The 23,073-nt window shown below is 37.1% G+C and overlaps 1 protein-coding gene across 1 annotated transcript; it reads left to right on the forward strand.

Annotated features, from left to right (window-relative positions):
• Positions 1 to 1,625: 1,625 nt before the first annotated feature.
• On the forward strand, positions 1,626 to 20,593 carry LOC149846042 (ribosomal protein S5 domain protein). The gene is made up of 6 exons (XM_089997830.1): positions 1,626 to 2,039; positions 3,035 to 3,076; positions 4,320 to 4,435; positions 18,873 to 18,978; positions 19,074 to 19,127; positions 19,997 to 20,593. The coding sequence occupies exons 1-6, from the start codon at positions 1,767 to 1,769 to the stop codon at positions 20,153 to 20,155; spliced, it is 750 nt and encodes a 249-aa protein (XP_089853956.1). The 5' UTR covers positions 1,626 to 1,766; the 3' UTR covers positions 20,156 to 20,593.
• The last annotated feature ends 2,480 nt before the right edge of the window (positions 20,594 to 23,073 follow it).

Genomic DNA, 23,073 nt, shown 5'->3' on the forward strand with positions numbered 1-23,073 from the left:
AGGTATATTTAGCCCAATTTAACTTAAAATCTAACTCAAACTTTAACCCTACTTCAATTATGATTCAATTTAACATGTAAATTCAATTTCAAATTGTCATTAAATAAAATCCTAATTTCATCAAAATTAAATTTGAACCTAATTTGGATCTAAACCCACATGCCAAATCTAAATTTGATTGAATTTAAATCCAAATCCAATTTATGATAATTTTTTTTTAAATTTAAATTAACCTGAAATTACCTCTGAGTTTAATTCAAATTTTATTTTAACCTTAATGTACTACATAAATACTAATTCATATGCATATTTAAATAAATAAAAGTTATATTTAAAATAATAAATCATTTTTATTTAAATAATTATAATTTTTTTTGCATGTGTTACATTTAGATCTAGATAACAAATAGATTTGAATTCGAATAGGAAATAGATCTGAATTCGAATACCAAACCACAAAACACCAAAAGAGGAGAGAGATAGCATAGCTCGTGGAGAGAAGAGAGCACTCCTGAGAGAAGAGAAGATAGAAAAGAAGAGAATGAGATGAATGAAATAATGGGCCATGGCTGACCAAAAAGGTTGTTAATGGGTCATAGCTGGTCAAAATGGTTGTTTATATATATATATATATATATATATATATATATAGAGAGAGAGAGAGAGAGAGAGAGAGAGAGAGAGAGAGGCTATGCATGTGTTACCCGGTTGTTAGTGTGGCAAACGTTAATTTAGACCCATGCATAATAATAATAATATATAAAAATATATGATGGTTCTGTACCCATGCATAATAATAATAATAATAATAATAATAATAATAATAATAATAATATAGAAAAATATATGATGGTTCTGTACCATGATACCATACAGTTGTACATGCCCTTGTTTGTATGGATCTAGCCGCCAAATGTTAGATCTGACAATGTAGATGTGTAGCATGATTCATGTCCAATTGACTATACGATTTCAATTTTGAGGTGGTGAACAATCAACGGCTCACAATGCACGAAGAGAAGGGTGGTTTAAAATGGTAAGAAACCCATGTTGGAGCCAACTTTTTAGCACATGAAAATAGTAAAATGATCCTAAGGTCAAAGTGTGTAGCACCACCTAAGTTACGGTGGTACAATATCACGATAGAATCACTCAGATATATATATATATATATATTTAAAGGCCCATACAATAGAAGCACTATGATATTATAACCGAGATGTATCTAAACAATTGTTTTTGGTAGCCCCTCCATTAGTTTCGACTGGAAGGCAGCAAGGAATTTCACCACATCGATTAGACTAGCGGTAGATTTGACCGTACGAATGTGATTTTCGTAACATCGGATGCTTCATTACTCGTGTAACATTTTGCATTAGTCCTGATATATATACTGAAAGAAATTTCTGTGTGATTGTATCATTGAACAGATAAGAAAAAAGACACAAGAAAATAGGAAACAAAACACAGTTTGTTGCACAGGAACATCATGTTCAAGGAATTGTCATGCAGTAAAAGCACTGTAAACAAAAACAAGTCATTGCTTGAAATCCGTCTAGGAAACCCACCACACATGTTTTATATCTAGTTGTATTTTCACGTGCTCCCCCCCATTAGGCAACAAAGCATTCTTCAGCCACTCGCTTCACGCTTCGTAGATCGCTTCTCGCACCCACTTCTCATTCTAGTCATCGTTGTACTTGGAGGAGAAAGGGCGGCCTGAGCCACGAATTGAAGAGGGGACGCCGTGACCCATGAGTGAGTGAATGAGGGGAAGGGCTTGCGCTTGCGTCGCGCAGTTTCCCGCTTTCCTCTTGGTCGGCAGCATAAGCAGAGGCACAAGGAGCCACATGGCCATGCTCGGCAATCCAACCCCTCGCCCATTCTCGACGTCCTCCTCGCTCGCCAACGACCAGAGCCAATCCTACATCACGCTCACCCACCGGGTCACCTGCAAGCGAGAGATCAAACACAGTAAATTCATCGGATTTGCTTCTCCGGTCGTCGACGAAGAATCCGCATTCAGTTTTCTCTCTGAGGTATGACCGTTCCACGATCCTTTGTTGGGGATCCCCATCTCCTAATCTGCGTACGGTGCTGTTTACTTGTTTCTCCTCTTTGTTTTTTTTTCCTTATCTTTTGTCTTTATTGGAATTTTCAAGTACATATTAACGAACACAAATAGGAATATACGAAAGAATTTATTTATTTTTGATAGTCAAGCTGGGGTTAGGCAGACCCTACCAGTTCATTTAAGATTAAAGTTATCGTATACAAAATCACCCATTCATCTTTGGGTGCCAGTCAGGGGGGCAATCTTTCCACGATTCCTTCATCCCCCCCTTGTTAATTTAACTAAATTCCTGCCTAAAAAATCACATTTACAATGTTTGAAACTATGAAATTCTCAAAACTGTACAAGGTGTCAGTTAGTTAGACGAAAGAAAATTAGAAAGGAGATTTGGTGGACTGGATTTTTTTTTTGTTTTTTCCCTTCAAAGCGGGATGCCGGGCTCGAGTCTGATAACCCCACTTTATCTATCAAAAAAGAAAGAATCCAAAAAAAGGTTCTGCAATATCGAAACCACTTTACTTGGTCCTAGTTTTGTAGATTTGTTTTTTTGCCATCTCAGTTATTTTTAGTGTCATACTATGATCTTTTAGTGGTCGATGGGTTTTTTGGTTCTTTATCTGGAATTTTGAAACTTTAATTATTGCACACTTTATTGTGGTTCGTTGTGAATTCTTGTGAGTGTGCAGATTGAAGATTGTTGCTGGGAATAGGTTATGTGCGTTCTATGTGTTTATGTTTATGTGCCTGTGAAGCACTTTTTTCTTTATCTGTTAAAGCTAGTTGTGCTTGTCCTTTCTTTGGTTTGAGAACATTCTCAATAACTTGTTGGTTGACCATGAGACTATGCTACATGATTTGTTATGAACAAATATTCAGGTAATTGAAATTGTAATGTGAAGTTTTGGCCTTTCTACTCTCAAAACATTACATGATGCCTTTAATGTGTGGTATTTTTTCTAGGTTCGTGATCCTCGTGCAACTCACAACTGCTGGGCCTACAAGGTACAAAGTATGATTCATTTCTGCCTGTCAAACAATTGAAGTTCGTGCTTTCAAAGGGCCACGGAAATATCACAATTTGGAAATATTTTCGCAAGGCAGCTCCTGTTTCACAATGTCCCCCCGTTTTAAGAAATTATGAATTTTTAATGGAAAAAGATAATTGGTTAGCCTTGTCGTGAGCAGTATGATGCCTATATGGGATAATGTTGTCTAAAGTCTAAACCATTGGCTTATACAACGTTAGGATGCCTATATGAGATAATGTTGTCTACATCATTGGATTTTTCTCTGCACATTACCTCTTCAGAGAATGCATCTTCATCATCTTCTTCATAGATTCTCGTTCCCATTCTTAGCTTACAAGTTACAACTCTATTGCTGGGATGAATAGGCAGAGAATGGTTGGGTATTTTATATTTCCTGAATAAAATAAGCTGAGGGAAAATTTTTATGGTTATAACTCTGAATAAGGAAGAACTGAGCTTAGATGTAAAACATGCTTAGTCCATTAGGAATGTGCCCCTGATAACAAAATAAAGGAAAAGGATGTAAGTAAATAATGATATTTTACCTAAGAATGAAATGGTTTTCCCAATGTATAGTGTATCACCTTTTTTGTGAATAACTAAATATTTTTTCTGTGCTATTTTTGGTTTATCATGCACCAATTTTGGAAGAAAAAGAAAAAAAAAATCATTTAAACCTTGTTGTAGGTCTCAATGGTTTCGTGGCACCAGATAAAATGATTATGTTGCTGATTTCCCCTTTTTAAATTTATTACAAGTTTTTCTATATGCACTTTTAGTGTTTATTTATTGGTTACGTGCAAAGTTACATTGTGAAAAAATAGTCTGATGACAAAGATCAATTGGTGCCATAATATGTTTGAATGCCAAATTTCAAATAATGGCGAGTTAAATAATATTTACAAAAGGAAGAGAAAAATACAAAAGTTGAAGATAGAGTAATACAAAACTAATCCCTGAAACTGTTAACCTCACATTTTTTAATGAGCTAAGAAATATCACCAATATGGATTGTTGGAGTTCTGAAGAGTTTGGTTGATTCAAAATTAAGATAATGTATTGTCAATAGTTACATCTTGTACCTTTTTTTTTAACAACAAAATAGCAGGGGATTTCCTGGGAGAAGTGGTATGGAAATGTGTGCTGTTTTTTCCCCCCATTTTTTTTTACTCTCTCTATCTCTCATGCATTATTTAATATTTATTCTCTTTTTTCAGCTTGGAGATCAATACCGGTGTAATGATGATGGTGAACCAGCAGGTACTGCCGGTAGACCAATATATTCTGCTATTGTTTCCTCAGGAATTGATAGAGTGATGGTGGTTGTAACAAGGTGAAGAAATTCATCCAATGCTATCTCATTTGATTGAAAGCTTGACAAAATATTTTGTTATTCTTAACCATTAGTCATCATTTTTGAAAACATTGTGCAGTAACTGTGGAACACCTGTTGGTATAGGTTCACATATTTTGAATAAGTTTGTGGCATGCTCTACAATTTGGAAGTTACCTCTTTTAGTCTTAACAATGACCTCAAAAACTACTGCAAAGCTTATGATATTGAAATGACAATGATCTCAGAAAGTTCTGCCTAGCTTATGTTGGTGTTCTTTATCTTGAAATTGCAATGCAAGGGAATAGAACACAGGTGGTGATAGAATTAGTGATTCTGTTATGATTTCTAGGCATTTTCCCCAACATTTAGTCATAGCATGTAAATTGCAAATGTAGATAAGTTCCCATTGTAGTGAAGATTGATCCCTCCTCTCTCTCTCTCTCTCTCTCATACACACACACACACATACACACACACATAGTGACTACCATGTGTTAAAACCTCCTCTAGAACTTGCGTTGAGAGAAAGAGAAAAGAATAGAGGAAAGGGGGCTACGGCTGTTGATTGAAATCGTGACCTAAACAGTATATTTAATATGTGAGTGTACAGTATGGGTCCGGATCCAGATCCGGATCTGGAATAAAAATAAGGCTGTACAAACTATTACATTAAAAGATACAAGGAACACGGGTCCGATGTGAGAACTAGACCCTAAACCTAAACACACTTTTTCACCCCCCTTCAAGTTGATCATGGTTTTGAACCATGAACAACTTGTCTTTAAGCGTCCAAAAGCGATCTTTTGTCAAACCCTTTGTAAAAATGTCTGCAACTTGTCTTTCAGTATTGACAAACTCAGGCGCGATCTCTTTTTCTTCAACTTTTTGTCTCACAAAATGTTGGTCAATCTCAATATGCTTAGCGTGACTGTGATGTACTGGATTGAATGACATATTGAGAGCACTTTGATTGTCGCACAACAAGGTAGACGGAGAGATCGTTTCTCCCACTTCAGTTAGTAAATGCGTGACCCAGGTGACTTCGGCAGTAACGACAACCATGGATCTATACTCAGCTTCAGTGCTTGATTTAGCAACAACCTTTTACTTTCTACTACTCCAAGAGACTAAATTTCTTTCAATAAAGACACAATATCCTGACGTAGACCTTCGCTCATCAGGATCTCCTGCGCAGTCTGCATCACAGTATACAGTGAGTTCACACACATCCTTGCCAGACGACTGTGGAGAATATATCAACCCATCTCCAATGGTCCCTTTCAGATACTTGAGTATCCTCTTAACCGCCTCTATATGTCCGGTACGTGGTGCATGCATAAATTGAGACACTTGACTAACTGAATAAACAATATCAGGTCGAGTAAATGTGAGATATTGCAACATCCCTATTAGACTGCGGTACTTGGTGGGGTTCTCACACAGGTCTCCATCATGAGTACTTAATTTTTGGTGGAGTACACTTGGAGTGGCTAAAGGTTTGCAGTCTTTCATACCTGCCCTGTTGAGAACATTTATCATATACTTGTGCTGAGTGAGAGTCACGCCATGAGCCTGCCTATTGACTTCTACGCCAAGAAAATAGCGCAAGGCCCCGAGATCTTTCATCTTGAACTTTTGACTTAAGGCTTTTCACTTGATGTGATCTTCAGAGTTTCCTGTGATAACTATATCATCAACATAAATTAATAATAGAGTGATCACATTCTGACTTCTAAAAATGAATAATGAGTGATCCAGTAGAGAGCGTGAAAACCCATGCTTTTGAATCTCAAGAGAGAAGCTGTCAAACCACGAACGAGAGGCTTGTTTTAGGCCATAGATAGCTCTTTGTAGCCTGCACACATGTGTTTTGCAATTTTGCTCTTGATATCCAAGGGGTTGTTCCATGTAGACTTCCTCTTTCGAATCCCCATGCAAGAAGACATTCTTTATATCAAGTTGACTCAACTTCCATCCATGTTCAACGGCCAAAGAGAGAATAATGCGAATTTTTTCCATTCTCACCACTGGGCTGAAGGTTTCATCATAGTCTTGCCCTGCTTCCTGAGTAAACCCTTTTGCCACCAGTCTTGCCTTGTATCGTTCAATGGTTCCATCTCGTTTATACTTTATTTTGTAGACCCATTTGCACCCAACATTTTTGTTAGGTGGTCTGAGAACGATTTCTCAGGTTCGACATTCATGTAAGGCTTGTATTTCTTCATTCATGGCTTCTACCCATTCGGTAGAAGTGGCTGCCTGATAGTACATGATAGGTTCATCTTCTTTATTCAGGGCAGTTAAGAAGAGCTGAAAATCCAAGGAGAAATTGTTATAGGTGATCCACCTATCAATAGGATGTCGTACGCTATTGGATCTTCTGACTTCAAGAGTATGGAAGGGGGTAGGTGCAACTGCTGAGGTGTGATTTGAAAGATCTTGCATTGTCGTTCTCTGTCTAGTATAACAAATGCCCTTGTATCTGCCCGATATGGATGGCATTTCTTCCTTATCCTGTGATCCCAATGTGCCAATAGTCTAAGAGATTTCTTCTTCCTGCTGTCCACAATCTGGAGAACAGACTTCATTGAAATTAGCAAAAAGTTCGGAATTCAGCCAGGGATAATAAACTTCGGTGATGGTAGGTGACATATCCGTTGTGGCAGCTTTGTGATCAAAATTCTGTTCATCAAAGATAACATTTCTTGAAATTCTGATACGCCTGTTGGTGGGATCATAACACCTATATCTTTTGTAGTCGTTTGCATATTCCACAAATCTATATTTCTGAGCCTTGTCCTGAAACGTGTTTCTCAGGGACCGATCAATGTGCACATAACAAACATATTCGAAGGCATGCAAATCATAATAACTAGGATGAGCTCCAAACAAACAGTAATAAGGAGACTTATTTTCCAGGACAACCATAGGCAATCTATTTATCACATGTACGGCAGAATGAAAGGCTTCTGTCCATAGATTGGTGGGAAGGTTACTGTCATGGAGCATACTCATGGCACTTTCAACGATATGCCTATGTTTTCACACAACAATCCTATTTTGTTGAGCAGTGTATGGACATGACACCCTTCTTCCTATCTCATTATTTTGAAGAAAAGAAATAAAGTCACTAGATGAGAACTCCCCACCTCCATCACATTGGAAGAATTAAATGGACTCAGAGAATTGATTTTTTACTTAGGAAAGAAAATTTTGAAACAAAAGGAAAACTTCTGACTTATTTTTTATGAAATATATGCAGGTGTATCGAGAATAACTATCAACAAAGATTAGGTAATATATGCTTCCAGATCCAGAGGCAATTGGGGCAGGTCCCCATACATCAGAACATATTACCTCAAAAGGTTTTGAAGCTCTCTTATTAATAGAATGAAAAGGCAATACATGACTTTTGCATAAAAGACAACTGAAACACTTTTTTCTCATTAACATTGAGACTTTCTTTTGGAATAAGATTATTAGAAACAAGTTTCTCAATAAAACGACTCCCACAATGTCTTAATCGACTATGCCATAAGAAAAACTTATTACATTCAGAAATACTAAAAACATTTGCAGAAGAGAAGGAACACGACTCTAAAAAAGACTTCGAATCCAGGTGAGCGGGGCAGACGGAATGACATGGAGCTTCTTCAAAAACATACATGTTGCCTCGTCTCTTTCCTTCAGCGAATGTTTCCCTCGTGCGAAGGTCCTTGACCTGCACAGAGAAGGGAGTGAATTCGACTGAAGCATGATTATCATCAACAAGTTTAGAAATAGAGACAATATGTTTTTTGATGTTGGGAGCATGCAGGACATCAGAGAGCTCAAGAGCAGAATGTGACATGGGAATGACAATTTTTCCAATATGGGAAACAAGATGGTGGGATCCATCTCTAGTGACGATTCTACTTTTGCCAAAATAAGGAATAGGGTTAGAAAATTTACCTTTATCACCAGTCACGTGGGTTGCTGCCCCTGAGTCAACGAACCAAGTGCCTTGATCATTCTGCTTTAATTTCAATTCTGACAAGGTGGATATCAGCAGATCTTTAATTTCTCCACTGGTACTAATACTGGTAGACTTACTTTTGGGTTCTGCCTGTCGAGCCTTTCCTTTGTTTTCTGGGTTGTGCCAACAATTCGCCTTGATATGCTCCTTTTTGTTACAAAGAAAGCAGGTGGGGATGGATCTTTGTCCCTGAGCATGAATTAACATATTTGGAGTGGGGAGCAATCCACGTCCTGCGTGTCCATTTCACCCTTGTCCTCCTCGCCCTCGACTGCTAGTCACCCCTGTGGCAAAAACTGCTTGGGAAATTATATGAACATGAGTTTCTTCAGAAAAACCTTTCAGAGTCATTTCATATTGAATTAATTTAGTTCGTAACTCATCAAAGGTAGGAAGGGCAGGCAAACACAATAGTGAAGTGACGATCATATTGTAGTCGGATCCCAATCCACTCAGAGTCTGTTGCACCATATCACTGTCACTCACCGCACATCCTATCTTATAACTGCTAGTTGGTCTGTGATAGTCTTCATCTTGTTTAGATATTCCATGATGGTCATGGAATCTTTTCTCAGCAACTGAAATTCCCTCTTGAGAAAAACCATTCTCGCATGTGAAACCTGTGAATATGTCTGAACCAATCTCTCCCAAAGTTGCAGGGTTGTACAATTGTCGAGAATTGCAATAAGGATCTCTTGAGACAATGTAGAAGTGATGTATGCAACCACTGACTGATCTTTCCTTTCCCAGTTGAAGTACTCTACATTTTTAACGTACACAATTGAACTTGCCCCTTTGTCATATTTTTCTTTCCTCGTAACAAATTCTAGCAGGACTGAAGTGGTTCCATCCAGGTGGCCTAAGAGACCTTGGCTCCTTATAAAAGGGATGATTTGTCTCTTCCAAATCAAGAAGTTTGAGGCGGTTAACTTTTCAAAAACCAGTTGATTGAGAAAACTCGAAGAAAGATTTGATGGAGAAGAATGAAGATCCATGAAGAAAGGAATTTTAATAGGAGTATTCACGAAGTACTCAGTCTACAACCAGAGAGATTTGCTGATCACCCTTCTTTTTTTGGTGAGTAACCTTCAGAAGTTGTCGACCAGAAGCTGTCAAAAAACTGAGTTTTCCCTTCCACCCTTTTATGAGATTTGATATTTAAGCAATGTGATTTTTTTACACGAATAGAGTTTGTTGTTTTTTTGGCTGACTGTATCTTCAATGTGTGAATACCACATGTGGCAGTGAGAAGAAAAATGTTGCGAGAGAGGGCACTAAAAATGGGAATCGAATCGAATAATAAGGAGAGAGAAAAAAACTGTCACACAGGAGGTCAGGACAACAAAGAAAGTTTGATATTCAGATCTGACCGTAAAGTTTAGTCAGATCTGAATATTCAACCCAAGTGGAAAAGAAAAGGAATATGCAGGAGAAAGTGCGCAACACAAATCTGGTGCACAGATCTGAAGAAAAAGGAGGTGAAGAAGAGGTTGGGTTGTGGGTCGACCTCAACGTTTCACGTGAAACAGGAGGTTCACGTGAAACAAGTTTTCCCTTTCACTTTTGATGCACAAGATTTTCGTGAACCAAGATTCACGTGAACTCCTCACACGTGAACTTTAGGAATTCACGTGAGGCGTGAATCCACCAAAAGAGGGAACCCGAGATGGAGAAGTGAAGAAAAGAGAGATGGAGATTGAGGAAGAAGAAAACTGAAGAAGAGAAGAAGACAAGGGATAAAGGGGTCCTCAAACCTTTGATCTGTTGCACCTTTTGGAAGCCTCTTTAACCCTTAGATGGATCTCGGCTCTGATACCATGTTAATGTGAAATTGTTTATGAAGAGACAATACGCATACAAGCATAAATACTTTATAAAAGAAGTGTACGAAAACACTCTCACAACACTTGAACAAAATACGCAAAAAACGTAAAAGTAGCAAACATGCAATAATGCATGTATTTGATAAAAAGAACAAATGCTCGAGATTCTCAAGCTTGAGCATTACAAAGGGGGAACACCCCTATTTATACAAGTGCCAAAAGGTGCAAAGGGGGGGCTCCCAAAGGAGTCATTGGGGAGCCCCCAATGGTCACATTTGTGGGGATCCCCAATGCACTTTAAATAAAATAAAAAATAAAAAGAAAAAAGTAAAAAAAAATTACATAAAAATAAATAAGAAAATTACAACATATTCCAAATGGAATATGCGCAAGATAGGAAATTACAAGAATACCCTTTTCGGGTAAGAAAATAAAAAAAGGTATATAAATATATATATTTATATATATAGAGATATATGTACATATACTATATTATATGTAAATGTATCTCTATGTATATAAATATATATATTTATATTTACAATAATGACTTTAAGAGATACATTTTAACACCCCCCTCAAACTTACGGTGTGATAACCGCAAGTTTGTCAAGAAGGAAATGAAATCTGGGCGAACATAGAGCTTTTGTGAAGAAGTCAGCAAGTTGATACTCAGACGTCACGTATGGTAGATCAATGACCTTCTTCAAGTATTCTTCTCTGACATAATGACAGTCCATCTCTATATGCTTTGTTCGCTCGTGAAAGGTGGGTTCTTGGCAATATAGATTGCACTTTTATTGTCACAGCATAGCTTTGTTGGTTCTTCGACAACCACTCCCATATCTTCCAAAAGGCGTCGAATCCATACAATTTCCATGGTGGTAGATGCCATGGCTCTATATTCGGCTTCAGTGGATGACAAAGAGACCTTATGTTGCTTTTTACATCACCATGCGATCAAAGATTCACCTAAGAAAACACAAAAACCAGTGGTGGAGTGACAGTTATTAGGGTCACCTCCCCAATCTGAGTCAGTATAAGCAAGTAATTTTAATTCAGAAGAAGAAGATAGAAATACTCCCTTATTTATTGTTCCCTTCAAATATCTGATGATGCGAAGGACAACACTCATGAGCGGTTGTAGGAGCGTGCTGGAACTGACTGGCGATGTGAATAGCATGTGACAAGTCGGGTCGAGTAATGCTAAGGGACATTAAAGAGCCTACCAACTGCCTGTAAGGAGTAGGATCGGTTAAGGGAACACCGTCGTCAATCTTCATTTTTGATCCCACGACTTCAGGAGTTTCACATACTTTGTCATCAGAAATTCCTGATCTATCAATAATCTCAGAAGCAAGTTTAGACTTAGATAAAAAATAACCACGTTGCGAATAGGCAACCTCAATTCCAAGAAAATATGTCAGAAAACCCAAGTCTGACATCTCAAATTTTGAAGTCAAGACGGACTTAATACCCTTGACTCCTTGAACATCATCACCTGTAATTAACATGTCATCAACATAGAGTAATAGAATCACAATTCATAGAGCAGTGTCAGTATAACATGAGGAAAAGCCATTTTCCAGCATTACACTGGTAAACCTGTCATACCAGGCTTTGGGAGCCTGTTTCAAACCATAGAGGGCCTTACGAAGACGAAGAACTTTATCTTTAGGAATCTTCATGCCTGGTGGAGCATCCATATACACTTCTTCGTTAAGATCACCATTTAAAAAAACATTTTTCACATCCATTTAAAAAATGTTTCAATTTTTAATAGATACAATAGTAATAAGACATCTAACTGTAACCATTCGGGCTACAGGGGCAAAAGTTTCCTCATAATCAATTCCATACTCTTGCCCATACCCTTTTGCAACTAAACGAGCCTTATACCTTTCCAAAGATCCATCGCTCTTAGTTTTAACCTTAAAAACCCATCGACAACCTATAGTTTTCTTTTCTATGGGTAGAGTTTGGAAATCCCAAGTTTCAGCCTTTTTAAAGACATTAAGTTCATTTTGCATAGCTTCTTGCCATTCTATACATTTTTTAGCTTGTTCAAAATTTCTTGGTTCAAAATAAGAGTGAATGGCGCTAAGACAAGCCCTATATCAGGGTGAGAAAGAATCAAAAGAAACAAAATGAGTTGTAGGTCTTCTATTCCTTTCAGATTTTCGGTGATCGATAGTAGGAACAAGCTCACTATATTGGTCAATAGCACTTCTAAAGGTATCTTGGTTTCTACGAGAGTAGGTTATTGGATCACTTGAAAATATACTTTCTTGTTCATTGAGTGAGTTATGTTCATCAATGTCACCATCATTTTCCTCATCATGATTTGATGATACATCATCATCACTAGATATATCATCATTACTAGACAATAGGTCAAATAGGAAGGAATAATCAAAATTTTCTTGTTGAGAAACATTTTTTTCAAAGCTACTTGCATTTTCCAAAAAAGTTACATTTTTAGAGACATATAACTTATCATCTCGAAGGTCATAACAACAAAACCTTTTTTGAGTTTTGGAATATCCAAGAAAGGTTCAAGAGATAGCCTTGGGAGATAGTTTGTCATTCTTATCCGTAAGTATAAAACACTTACACCCAAAAATTCGTAACCTATTATAATCAGGTTCAAGCTTATATAAAATCTTAAAGGGGGATATTTTTCCTAATATCCTAGATGGCAAGCGATTTATCAGATAAACAGAAGCAAGAGCTGCTTCTGCCCAAAAATTTTTAAGAATGTTTTGGGAAATAAGAAGGGTCCTAGTAGTCTCAATGCCTATGTTTTCTTTCGGCCAACCCATTTTGTTGAGGAGTTTTAGGACAAGACCTTTGATGGACAATTCCATGATCCTCAAGATATACTTTAAATTGATTGGAGAGATATTCCCCTCCAGAATCACTTCTAAATATCTTTATATTAGTGTTGAATTGATTCTTGATAATTGAATGAAAGGTTTTAAAACACGAAAAAACTTCATGTTTGAACTTAAGAAAATAGATCCACGAATATCTGGAAAAATCATCCACAAAAATGACATAATAAGAAAAGCCTTCTTTTGAAGAAATAGGTGTGGGTCCCCAAACATCCGAATGAACAATCTTGAAAGTTTTAGAAGAGAACATAGTTCTTTGCTCAAAAGGTAAACTTTGCATTTTTCCGAGAATACAATCATTACAAGAAAATGAACTTTTACATAGGTCTTTTGCAAAATGTAAATAAGACAACTTGGTGATATTAGGATGACCAAGTCTTTTGTGCCATACATTTATATCTTTGTTTTGGGCCACATTACAAAAAGATTTTGGAACTTGAAGAGATTCCATATAGTATAAGTCTCCTTTTCTAAAGCCTTCTCCAATCAATTTCCCGGACCGACGATCCTGTATTAAACATTTATCACAAGAGAACTTAATATCGCAACCATGGTCCGAGAGTTGAGAAACAGAGAGAAGATTTAAGTTTAGTTTAGGTATAAATCTAATTTTTTGAATAAAAAAATCTTGAGTTTCAAAATTACCTATACCTTTAATTTCAAGAGAGGTTCCATCCGCAGTGGAAACAAAAGAGGGAGAAACATTTTTTGAGAAATCGGAAAGTGAAAACATGTTTGGGGACATATGAAAAGATGCACCGGAGTCCAAAAGCCAAGAGACTTTACCTGGAAGAGATGAAGTAGACACGGCGGCACCGGAGGTAGCTCCCTTGAGTAGAGGTTGAAGGGATTCCACTATTTGATTTAAAGAGAGTGACCCACTTGATGATACCTCCTTCTTTTGTGGTACACCGGTGATAGCCATTGCGAGAAGCTTTTTCCATTTAGGACATATGGGTTTGATATGTCCGGGTTCTTTACAAAAATGACAAATAATTTTGCTATAGTCCATTTTTCCTCTTGACCCACCATTTTCACCTTGATTTTGTGGTTTAAAATGAGGGGGGCGATAGGGTTTTACATTGTTCCCGGGTCTTGATACGGCATTGACCTCATTACTTTCTTCATGATTACAAGGAACCACAAGAACACTTGATCCTTGTTTACATAAACTCATACGAGTCTCATCACCACTTAATTTGGTGAGTACATCTTAAAGAGAGGAATGAGTAAAAGAGGATAGAAGAGAAGACCTTATTTGCTCAAATTCGGGCCTTAGCCCATTCAAAAAATTGAAGAACCGATCTTCTTCAAGTTGCTTGTGGCGGAGTTCAATTGCTTCCTCACTCCATTTTGGTTCAAGCATGGCAAGCTCATCCCAAATGGAGGAAAGGTCGGCAAAATATTCCCTAATAGTCATTTCACCTTGAGTAAGAGAGAGAGCCTTCTTTTGAAGATAATACTTATGAGATAGGTCCCTTGATGTATACATTTTCTCAAGATAATGCCAAGTTTCCGATGCCTTTTTGAACTTAATAATGTTGGCATTAATCTTAGTTTCAACAGATGAAAAGAACCAAGAAAGAATCTTGAAATTCTTCATTTCCCACTCATCGTGCTTCTTAGACTACTCTTCAAGAGCTCTAACCCTTTCTTCTCCTTCAAGAATCTTGATTTCACTTCCGTTTACCACAGTTATTTTGGGTTCCGGTTCTGGAATTGTGCCTTGCACATAACCCCATAGCCTCTTCCCTTTTATGTGAGCCTCCATGTTTTCGGCCCAAATATGATAATTGGACCCATTCAATTTGAAGCCAAGAGTAAAGTGAGACTCTTTTTCGCCCATTATGAAGTAGAGAGAAATGAAGAAATGGCGTACCAACACAATATTCCAAATGCTATCTTGCGCAAGATTCTTCTAAAATATCTGAGAATCAAGATCCACCACTTCAACCTCCAAAGATCCGAAGGCACGCTTTTCGAGATACTTGAAAAGAAGAGAATCCCACAATCCTCTATCACCAACCAAGCTCTGATACCATGTGAAATTGTCTATGAAGAGACAATACGCATACAAGCATAAATACTTTATAAAAGAAGTGTACGAAAACACTCTCACAACACTTAAACAAAATACTCAAAAAGCGTAAAAGTAGCAAACATGCAATAATGCATGTATTTGATAAAAAGAACAAATGTTTGAGACTCTCAAGCTTAAGCATTACAAAGGGGGAACACCCCTATTTATACAAGTGCCAAAAGGTGCAAAGGGGGGGCTCCCAAAGGAGTCGTTGGGGAGCCCCCAACGGTCACATTTGTGACCGTTGGGGGCCCCCAACGACTCTATTGGGGGACCCCCAATGCACTTTAAATAAAATAAAAAATAAAAAGGAAAAAGTAAAAAAGAAGAATTACATAAAAATAAATAAGAAAATTACAACATATTCCAAATGGAATATGCGCAAGATAGGAAATTACAAGAATACCCTTTTCGGGTAAGAAAATAAAAAAATGGTATATAAATATATATATTTATATATATAGAGATATATGTACATATAATATATTATATGTAAATGTATCTCTATGTATATAAATATATATATTTATATTTACAGTAATGACTTTAGGAGATACATTTTAACAGTTAAAACCTCCTCTAGAACCTGCGTTGAGAGAAAGAGAAAAGAATAGAGGAAAGGGAGCTACGGCTATCACGATTTCAATCACTGAAATCGTGACCTAAACAATATATTTAATATGTGAGTGTACAGTATGGGTCCGGATCCAGATCCGGATCCGGAATACAAATAAAGCTGTACAAACTGTTACATTAAAAGATACAAGGAACACGGGTCTGATGTGAGAACCAGACCCTAAACCTAAACACACTTTTTCACCATGGTCATGTGTAAACCCTAATATTTCTTTATGTTTTATACAAGCTGGGTGATAGCCTCCTGGTGGAATTTGAACATGAGATCCGGTGGTCAAAAACATTGTCATTCTATCTGTCCATCTTTCACATTTGACCTTGAACCTTAGACTTTTACATAGTGTTAGGACAGTAAGTGGAGATTGTCTAAGGTCAATGAATAGTCTTTATTTTGGTTGTGCTAGAATAGATACCAAAACTAAAAGTGGACCAAGTGCCTTGGGAGCTTATGTAAACTGCAAAGTTGGCTGAACTGGCCTCTTTAACTTAGTACCTTTTATTCTCTTAAAGATCATGGCAGGGATCAAATGAGATAGCTAGGTGGTTATGTTGCACTAACCTAACTGAGGGGTCTTGGGTTTGAATCCCACAGGCCACAGCCTGCATGTTTAACAAGAAAAAAAAAGAAATTGTGGGTGAGTGTGTGTTGGGGGGGGGGGAGGGGGAATCATATGGCACTCTATTATGTGAGTGTTGATTGTGTTTTGCCTTTATTAGTGTTGCTTTCGGTCTGGCATCCTTGGGAACTTATGTAGACTGCAAAGTTAGCTGAACTAGCATCTTTAAGTTAGTATTCACCATGCATCATATGGCACTTTATTATGTGAGTAACGGTTATGCACTGTTAGTAATTTTTGTGCGTCTTAAAAATCATATGGCACTCTGTTATGTAAGTGTCAATTATGTTCTGTCCTTATTAGGGTTGCTTATCAGTCTGACATTCTCAGATATAGTTGGATATGCGATCATATTTATTTTGTATGTGCTCGGGCCCTTCTCATCTAGATGTATTTATGTTTGTTGTTTATTTACGGTAAACATAAATATGTTTGTATGCATGATTTATTTTTACACAAAAAACACAAATTTTAGGCTAAGTCACACGGACTCGACTAAAAGGTCGACACACCCGCATCGACACGGGTGCGGCTTCGGACACGGTCAACTAAGTGTCGGACTAGGTCAACGTACCGGGGCCGAGTCTGTCCACATTTTGGACTCGGTCAACTTTGACCGAGTCTATTTTTGTCCATTTATTTTGGTAAGTTTGTGTTATTTCAATAGAATTTTTTTTTTGCTTTAAAATTTATAATCTTATATATATATATATATATATATATATATATATATATATATATATATATATATACAAAATTTTTGAAATTGCTCCGCACCCGTGTCGCACCCGTACCCAACCCCCATGTGACATAGATTTTAGGTTGTTTACAATATGGGGTCAAATCAGAGTTACCGAAAGTTTCTTAGATAAGTGGAAAGCCCGCCTCTTGGAAACTCGCTTCGGAAGCACGATACTTCTCTCTTCCGAAACTTGATGAAAATCTCGATTCTCCCACACTTCTCGTATGCTTTCCACACGCTTCATATATTCTTCTTATATGTTCTCTCACTATACTTTTTATGTTTTTTGTGTTTTCTGTCATGTTTCTCACCCACTTCCATGTGCTTTCTCTAAATTGTTAGTCATTATTTTTGGATTTTGTTAAAAATTTAATTCTTACACACTTCTCGGATGCTTTCCACATGCTTCACATATTCTTATATGTTCTCTCACCATACTTTTTATGTTTTTTGTGTTTTCTGTCACGTTTCTCACCCACTTCCATGTGCTTTCTCTAAATTGTTAGTCATTATTTTTGGATTTTGTTAAAAAAATAATTCTTACACTAAAAAATCATGAAATTTAAGAATAATTATTTTTATTTTAGTTTTTATTTGCATTCCATTTTGATTCTCATTGAATTCTTATATTGTTTTTTTACTTCTCGCTTCCCGCTTCCTATACATTTTAAAATGTATCGTGAAAATAATCACTTTTATTTTAGTTTTTATTTGCATTCTATTTCGATTCCCATTCAATTCTTATATTGTTTTTTTTATTCCTCGCTTCCCGCTTTCTGTATATTTTAAAATGCATCGCTTCTTGCTTTTGCTTTCTGCTTCCACTTCTTAGTCTAACAACTTTGGGTCAAATTGCTGCAAAATAATTTCAAAATATAAAATGTTGATAACATTAAAATGTGGCTGTTTTAGCAATTTAATTTTTAAAAGTGCTAAAAATCTAGACTACCTTAAAATTTTCCAAAGAAACGTCAAAGGTTAATGAGAACATAAAATATTCAAGCTTCCTAATGTAATAATGTTTATAGTTGGGCTCCAAGAACATTTTGATCAAGATCAGTTTGAACCTTACCTTGTTTTAAGGTATTAGGGACTTCTATCATCAAAGCTTTCAAATCCCTAAAATATAAAGATACGAAAAAAGAAGAAAAACTCTCATAAACTATCGGGCTTGCTCAAGGACATTTATTTTCTGGTTCCTTACCATGTAAGTAAAATCCGTGTCCAATTTGCCATAGCATGAATCAAATGCCAGGTTGTGACTTAAACAGAAGAATCCTGTTAACTCGGTCCTCATCTCATATGTGAAACAATTGATATTTCTCATACCATCAGAAATTTTCAATAGCAGAACTCATTCTGTAACTGCTTCAAAAAGTGGCAATTCTAAAGAGATCTTTGAGTTGGTGATAAGTGGGATTATTAATAAGAAAAATTGTCTCTAAAATATTCTTCCAACTTAAAAGGAAAACATGCTTGTGGAATTATAAGGGATGATCATATAATTGGTTGACTCATCAGATGAAGTTTGTGCGTTTAAGGTTGCCATTATTGTGTGGCACTTTTCCTTTGAGATTCAGATGATAAATTTGCTGATGTTGTTTGGTTCTTTGCTTTTGAACTTCAGATACTTTGGTGGGATAGAATTAGGAACTGGAGGATTGGTCAGGGCATATGGAGGAGTCGCAGCAGAGTGCCTGAGAGATGCCTCTACCTGCCTTGTCAAAGAAAAGGTGACGAAAAGTAATATTATGTTTTGCATTTTTACTGAAAAAGTTGGGTCCTTAGTGCAGTATGGTATCAATATCTTATATAATGGAGCTTTCAGGTTTCTATCGGTTTGGAGGTGCCATTTGACATTTTGGGAAGTGTATACCACCTGGTAAGCTTAAAGGAATCATTTTCTTCACTTTTGCCAAAATCAGTGTGGTACTCCTTTTACAATTGTAAGTTTTGCATAACTTGGTGAAGCACAAATGGTTCACAACTAAGGTTTATGATGATTGGGCCTTGCACTTTATAGAATTTAGTCACTTTTACTGGCCATGTTTGTTTATGCTATTGGAGGTTTAGCATTGTATCCATCTTATACATAGTAATTTGTATTCTTGTGCATATTTATGCCTTTTTATTTCTGTTTAAATGTTTCTTTGCTCTAATATGATGGTTTAGTTTGGGTTCTTCAAGTGAATTGGTGGTAATATAGTGTTTGTCGTTGCATTTCTAGTGAAGTTCGGTGTCTTATTGTTTCTGTTTTAGATGGTAATGACATTCCCACACTTATGTGCCTGCTTGTTTGTATACTTATTGAAACATGGCATAATTAGTAGATTACTATATGCACTCGGTTGTATAAGCAAGTCACTCAATAAAAATTATAGTATAGAATTTTGCCTTTGGGTGATGAAACCATGAAATTCAAAATTTACTGGATAATGGTTTCTTTTTTCTTTCTTCCCTGGGTAGTGAGATGGGGTTGTGAGGGATGAGTACTTGATGGCTGGTAAACTTATATTTGAGCTACCATCTGAATATGCCAGTTACATGATTTTTTGTTTGTTGATGGGGAACTGCAACGGATTTTTTTTTGTATTTCCATTCACTGTTTAATGAACACGTAACAACTATTTCTCAATGAACATTTAGTTCACAATTCTGACCTGCATATCTGTTTAGGGATGCGTCAGCAATGGTCTTTGTTTGTTTATCTTGATCCTTTTCTTATTGAATTCAAACTTCTGCTGCTTACAGCTTCAGAAATCCCAAGTTGAGGATATACAGCAGGATTATGATACTGGTAAAGAAGGGATCACCCTGGTTACATTCAAAGTGGATTACGATAAGTTCGAAACATTAGAGAGCAAAATCAAAGACAGTTTCAGTAGGCAAGTTGGGTTTTTGCTCCGATAGAGCAGATTGATCCAGTCACACATTCATCTCTCTCCCGAGCATGTATATCACAGTCATGTTCTGGCAATTCTTCTCATGTTATCTTATGAAATCTGCCGTAACCAAAGAAACGACATCAAAAGGTTTAAATTCTATATCTTCTACGTGAAGTAACATCTATAATTTGCTCCTAGACTTTGTCGATCTGAGTTAGTAACAATATCTGTAACTGCACATGCGAGATGCATTTATTATAGCAGGTTGGCTGCGTGTCCATAATTTGGGAAGTAAACATATTTGATTAAGATGTAGCGATGACTGGTGGAGAGACTAAGTTTTTTGTTGACCAAATTCAAATAATTGTAAATTAGTTGTATCATATCTTTTCGCTCAGGCTTTCTGCTGTTTGAACACTTTAAGATGCTTTAAACAAGGTACTTGTGATTCTCTTTTCTTCATGCATGGCCATTTTAGCTATGATTCCTGGCATTTCCCCGAATATATGATTGGAAGCTTCTGTCAAGGGCGTGGAGTTGAGATTTACCTAAGTGTTTGTATCAAAGGCTGCTCGGTGAGCTGTGATGTTTCTATCAAGCTGAAGAATTAGAGCGGAGGTCGCCATTGCCTATCTTCCTCATTGTGAGAGTGAGACAAGAGAGTCTTATAATAGAATTCGTAGTTTTTCATCAACTGGTTATGGGTGCTGCTCTCTCACGGTGAATTAGCCATCTTGTTTTCAATCAGGGTTATAGGAAACTCCACTTACATGTGGGAAACTCATTTCTTGGGAAACAGTTTCTGAAACCGAACTTTTGAAACTTGTGGGAAACTTCTAAAAATCAGTGAGAAACTTGTTTCTCATCAAGTGAGAAACTTGTTTCACATCACATTGGAAACCTACTTTATGTGGGAAACTCTTTCTTATTTGGAAAACATGTTTTTTGTACATTTTTTGCATGTTTCTATTAAATAAAAAATCTTTTTTTTTTTTAAGTTGAGATATATGTTGATGTAGTGCATTGGATAAAATAGAGAAATTTCAAAATTTAATGCAATTTCGTTCTTTTTTCTTATTTTATATTCTTTCTAAATCTATGTTGCATTCAAATACTTTATTTCTGATATTTAATATTTTATTAAATTTAAGCTGATTATGCACTCATTTATATAAAATATAACCAAATTTATAATAGTTTTATAGTTGTCATCAATGTAATCATATATTTTGTAAAAAATATTTTTATTAATTCTTTCTATTTATCATAATATTAGTAAAGAAATAAAGTTTGTGTAAACTTGTAATATTCTTCGTGCATATTTTCGATATTTACACTTTTGCTCCACACACACACACACACACACACACACACACACACACACACACACAAGCTGCGCAATCCATAGGAGTGCAACTCAGAGTAGAGTTTTGTTGAGCTCTACCGTGGGAGTGATGGACACTCGGCGTTTTTCCTGCAAAAAAACACTGAAAACAGAGAGAGATGAGTAATTGTTCTGTCCTTCCTCATTTCAATATAGATTCTATATGGATGATATTATTTTTTGATATTCTACTGCATGTTGTAAAACATCAACAGTTTATATTGCACGAAAAGTTTGCAATGGAGAAATTGAGCTTTTTGATAGAAACCATATTTTTTTTGGTAAATAAAATGATGTCAAAACATATCTACAAAATCGGATAAAGGAAAAACCTCTTGCAGCCACGACTTTTTGAAGTGGTCCATCCCAAGTCCATACTCAAATGAGGGAGGATACATGCATATGGGTTTGCCATTCTTTTTCTACTTCTCCCACCTAGGCTGTTGATTATTGAATCCTACAACCAATTGAAAGAGCCACTTGTTCTTCAACTTGGGATTGGCCTGACTGTGACATATAAGCATCGGTAGTTCAGTAAAAATTATGTCGTTATTTGCTTGAAAAGTGGAGTTAGGTATGGCGGGGAGGTGCTTAAAGCCATTGGGACAGTGACGTTACAACTGCACTATCTTCTCCTTGATTAGAGAATTGATTTAGCACCTACTACTTACCTAAAAAAACGAAAACCATTGACCTGTCATCACCAGAACCTAATGAAGTGGGTGTGTTGCTTTCCATTTCTTCCCCCTCCCATCGTTTGGTAAACATAATCCTCTAACAAAGAAGAAACTGAAGCATGATTAGGGATGGCAGTGGACCGGGGAAAATGGGCCCCACCCCGTTTGGACCGGGGATGAAGGGCATGAAACGGGGATGCAGGCGGGGATGAAGGTTAAAATCCATCCCCATGCGGGGATGGACTTACTCTTTCTCTCACGCCGCCTCGTCCTCATCCAGATCCCCGCCCCGCCCCCAATCCTTCTAAGGGATTACAATAGACTGAGGGGAAACGGGCCCCGCCCCGCCCCCGTTTGGACCAGGGACGGAGGACATGAAACGGGGATGGAGGCAGGGAGTGGAGGTTAAAATCCATCCCCATGCCTGGATGGAGGTTTGGATTTTGAGACAGGGCGGGGGTGGAGACCTTGTCCCCCACCCCAGCCCTGGTCCACTGCCATCCCTAAACATGATGTCTATCGATTGAAAGCTCACTGTCCTTCAACTCAGATAAGTATCTTGAAAAGGCTTCTGCATTGCGCATCATGTGCAGGTTGTCCCCCGGTTCTTGCCCGTCTTGAAGCGAGGAAAATTCTGAGTGGGGCCCCACGACCACAATGCCAGTTTAGAAAACGAACTGTAGACTGAAACCCAACGTGAGGGGGGAGGTTTGGCCGTGTGTGTTTTTTTTGTGACAGATTTGGGCAACGATTGATGCCAACCGGGCTATAAACGTGACAAGCTTTGCCATTTTAGAATATACCATGGCTAACGCAAGGTCTGCAAGAACCATTTGGACTGCGTACCGTGTTCTTCATTAGTCGAACTGGGGCCCATCTCGG

Source organism: Nuphar pumila, chromosome 2 (genome assembly GCF_984573655.1).
Source record: "Nuphar pumila chromosome 2, dmNupPumi1.hap1.1, whole genome shotgun sequence".
NCBI classification, from domain to species: Eukaryota; Viridiplantae; Streptophyta; class Magnoliopsida; order Nymphaeales; family Nymphaeaceae; genus Nuphar; species Nuphar pumila.

Bases quoted from the DNA above. Each gene is read 5' to 3' on its own strand.
- LOC149846042 (XM_089997830.1), top strand. From the start codon at position 1,767: ATGAGGGGAAGGGCTTGCGCTTGCGTCGCGCAGTTTCCCGCTTTCCTC. The intron at 4,436-18,872 runs GTGAAGAAATTC...TTTGAACTTCAG, and splicing joins GTGATGGTGGTTGTAACAAG to ATACTTTGGTGGGATAGAAT. The intron at 18,979-19,073 runs GTGACGAAAAGT...TGGAGCTTTCAG, and splicing joins CCTGCCTTGTCAAAGAAAAG to GTTTCTATCGGTTTGGAGGT.